This window comes from Rosa rugosa, chromosome 1 (assembly GCF_958449725.1).
Source record: "Rosa rugosa chromosome 1, drRosRugo1.1, whole genome shotgun sequence".
NCBI lineage: Eukaryota > Viridiplantae > Streptophyta > Magnoliopsida > Rosales > Rosaceae > Rosa > Rosa rugosa.
The window spans coordinates 44,053,285-44,057,297 of record NC_084820.1 but is presented as its reverse complement, the minus strand read 5'-3'; the positions used below and the strand labels follow the sequence as shown (position 1 = coordinate 44,057,297).

General features: G+C 39.3%; 1 protein-coding gene across 1 annotated transcript; it reads left to right on the top strand.

Annotated features, from left to right (window-relative positions):
• Positions 1-1,033: 1,033 nt before the first annotated feature.
• On the top strand, positions 1,034-1,870 carry LOC133728779 (uncharacterized). The gene has a single exon (XM_062156223.1). The coding sequence runs from the start codon at positions 1,034-1,036 to the stop codon at positions 1,868-1,870; it is 837 nt and encodes a 278-aa protein (XP_062012207.1).
• Positions 1,871-4,013: the final 2,143 nt, after the last annotated feature.

Here is a 4,013-nt window from a genome sequence, read left to right as displayed (position 1 = left end):
CTTTTGTTAGACTATTCATTTCTTTTGAAAAATGTAAATACAGAAGTTTGGTTAAAATATAAGCTCATACTCAACACTTCCATTAAAGTTAGGTTAAAATACCAGCTTTCATAATATGAAAAATGATAATATATTTAGTTAACATTTTTTATATTGTCATTTATACTCTACTGCGTATAAAATTTACGACAAAAAATACAAATCCGCAGCATCGCGCGAGCGAGCTGCCTAGTTATACAACAAAAGTTACAACTATTTAGATAATGACTTTTTTGTTTTTTGTTTTTGTTTTTTTGTTTTTTTTTTCTGTTGGGCAGATGAGGAGTGTCAATGTGTGAAATTTCTTTCAATTAAGGGTTTTTGTCCATTTACCCCATTTTTAGAGATTTTTTTCCCACTTACCCCATTAAGTTTTTTTAATTCCCTCTTAGAGCAAGTTCACCCATTGGGTCACCAGGTCACAGTCACCAGGGCAGGAAACTATTCACTGCCACTGGATCTTTGCTTCCACCCGTTGGGTCAGGGTCACCAGTCAGTTACTGTTCATAGAATATTTTTTTAATTTTTTTTTGGAAAATGAGAAATGTATGATGTAAATAAATAGTATTGATAAACAATTTGAAAATGCAACCAAAGAAAATTTTATTGGTAGACAAATTATATGTCCACCGACACTTTTTTTTTTTTTTTTTTAACTCCACCGACACTTTTATCACATATACACCACCGACAAAGTTTTTGAAAAGTGTGAAAATATTTAAAACTCCACCGACACTTTTATCATGTACACCACCGACAAAGTTTTTGAAAAGTGTGAAATTTTTTTTAACTCCACCGACACTTTTATCACATGCACACCACCGACAAGTTTTTTGAAATGAGTGAGTGATAACCCACCGACACTTTTATGTGTGAAAATTTTCAATAAATAGACATGATGTTTTCACTACATACACACACCCTCCGAGCTTAACAAACCTTCACCCTTTTCATATCTCTAGCATTACATATTTCCTAAATTTCCCTCGTTGCAATGAACAATTTGTGGGATCAAATTCGACGGTCTCAGGATGAAGATGATGAAGAGATGATGGCCATCAACGCCATTGTCATGGCTGCAGTCGCAGAAGAATCTGGAAACCAACACCGAGGGCGCGGTTCTCATCCGGGTCGTGCACCAAATGAGGAACGACTTAGAGAAGAAAGGGGCAAAGGTATGTTGGCCGACTACTTTGTCGACCGGCCAGTGTTCAAAGATTCGGTGTTCCGAACACGTTACAAGATGAGTCTCAATCTCTTCAAGCGTATATCTACTGACCTTTGCCAGTATGATCGTTACTTTGTTCAAATGTCAAATGCTACCGGCAAAGTCGGACTGCTTCCGGAGCAGAAGATGACAGCTGCCTTGCGAATGCTTGCTTACGGTGCAGGGGCAGATCAATGTGCTGAGTATTGTCGGATGGCAAAATCCACCTCCGTCGCAGCCCTTCAGCACTTTACACGAGGAATTGTTGATCTTTACTCAGCAGAATACCTCCGCGCTCCTACTGCTGCTGACCTCAGACGACTTCTTGCCAAAGCTGAGAAGAGAGGTTTTCCAGGAATGATTGGGAGCATCGACTGTATGCATTGGCAATGGAAGAATTGTCCGACAGGTTGGGCTGGAGAATATAGTGGTAGGAAACAGATCCCCATTATCATCCTGGAAGCAGTCGCATCTTATGACACCTGGATTTGGCACGCATTCTTTGGAATGCCCGGGGCATGCAACGACCTGAACGTCTTGGCAAAGTCTTCGTTGTTTGATGAGCCTACCGCCAGTAGAGCACCTCTGATCCAATCCAAGTTAACAACAGAGCTCACAGTTTAGGGTACTATCTCGCCGACGGTATTTATCCTCGATGGGCGACTTTCTTGAAAACTGTTCGAAATCCTACACGCCCCAAGGAAATCGAGTTTGCAAAGGCTCAAGAGGGGTATAGGAAGGATGTAGAAAGATGTTTTGGTATATTACAGTCACGGTTTGGTATTGTTAGAGGAGCTGCTCGTGGGTTGCATAAAGAGGACCTTCGATACATCATGTTGACGTGTGTTATATTACACAACATGATTGTCGAAAATGAACAACCTGAAGACAGCGATGATGAGTTGGAGTCCGATGATGAGGAGGATAACAATATGAGGCCCAGGATTGCTGAGGTATGGGAGGGACCAACCGGTAGAGACTTTGATCCTGTTGGTAGAGATGCTCATCATATGAACGGATTCATGGACCGCTACCAACAAATTAGATCTGAGCACAGTCACTCCAACCTTCAGGAAGACCTCATTCAACACTTTTGAGAATTTCAAGGCAATAGGAGTATCTAGAACTGCTATTTGTGTGTGTTTTCTATTAGTTTTTATTTTTTTAATTATGTTTGTGTGGTTTCTACTTTAGTTTTTATGTTTTTAATTATGTTTGTGTGGTTTCATTTAGCTTTTCATTTGTAAGGGTATTATTCAAATAAATTTTCATTTCATCAATCTAATATTACATAAGTGAAAAACCAAGCATTGGAATCATAACAATACAATTATTTAAAATATATAACTCCCTAATTTTCCTAATCCTCATCTTCATTAGGAATCCAATTTGTGTTTGTGGGGTCATCCATATGGTTGGGGTTGGTGGATTCACCCGAAGAGAAAGGTGGGGAAGGGACTCCACCGGTGAATGGTGGTTGTGGGAAGCCACCGGGGAAAGGAGATTGTGGATAATACCCACCGGGGAATGGTGGTTGTGGATAGCCACCGGGGAAAGGAGGTTGTGGATAGCCACCGGGGAAAGGAGGTTGTGGATAGCCACCGGAGAAAGGAGATTGTGGATAATACCCACCGGGGAATGGTGGTTGTGGGATGTTAGATCCACGGGTTGCATCTTCAGCTTCTTTCTCTGCAATTTTTTTTTGTTTTCTTTGCCAGTAATTCTTTTTGGTTGGCGTCATCTTACTTGTGTCCATCTCCCTCTCTTGATTTTTGAATTCCCTCTCTTGAATATCCAATTGCAAGTGTATATAATCTCGTTGTTGTTGGTCACGGAGATGTCGAGCATATTCCTCATCACGTTTCTCCTTGGCAGACAGCATTGATGTTTGGTTGGTTGCTATAGTCTCCACAGCGGCTGTCAGAGGACTGGAATCATTAGATGCTTTCTTTCCTTTCCGAAGAGCTTCTTTGGCAGCCTTCTTTCCTGGAGGCCTCACCGAAGGATTGGGAGTTGCATCGGCGTTTACCTCATCTGCATCTATGTCCAACTGGACATGAGAATCAAGAACGAATTGTTGTGTGTGCATCCGTTTAGTTCCTCCCCTGGAGGTTCCTCCAGCTGAAGAGGAATGGTTTGGAATGTCATCAAATTGTTGAAACCCTTTAACAATCTCGTAACATTCTAAACTAATGAAATCACCTTTTTTTGGTTTTCCTTTCGATTTGGTCATCGCAGCTCTCCACAAATCTTGTGCTTGACGTCGCTATTTAATTTAAACAAAAAAGTATAAATCTATTAGTACAAATATAAACGAGGTACAATGTATCAACTATTTAAGTATAAGGTGAGTATAATGTATAATTTAAATAAAATGAAGTCTAAAGTATGATTATGAAGTACTAATTTGAAGTATAATTATCAACTAAATTTTAATATATCAACTAATAATTTAAAGTATAATTATCAACAAAATATTTCAACTAATAATTTAAAGTAAGATGTATCAACTAATTAAATTTTAATATACACTAAAAGAATCATAAAAATTAATATTCGTGTTACACTACAAATTCATACCTCATCAATCATATTCGCACCACTCTTGTACCACAATTTCGCTTGCCTTAACGCGCAATGCCAAGCATAAAGTTCGACTTTCAAGGTTTTCCACTTCCCTTGAAATGCTTGCAATGATCGGACATATCCATCCCAATGTTCGGCATAGTGTTGGCGTACCTCTATCCATAGATCATCTTTTCTTCGT

Excerpts from the sequence above, each read along its gene's own strand:
- LOC133728779 (XM_062156223.1), top strand. The coding sequence starts at position 1,034 with ATGAACAATTTGTGGGATCAAATTCGACGGTCTCAGGATGAAGATGAT.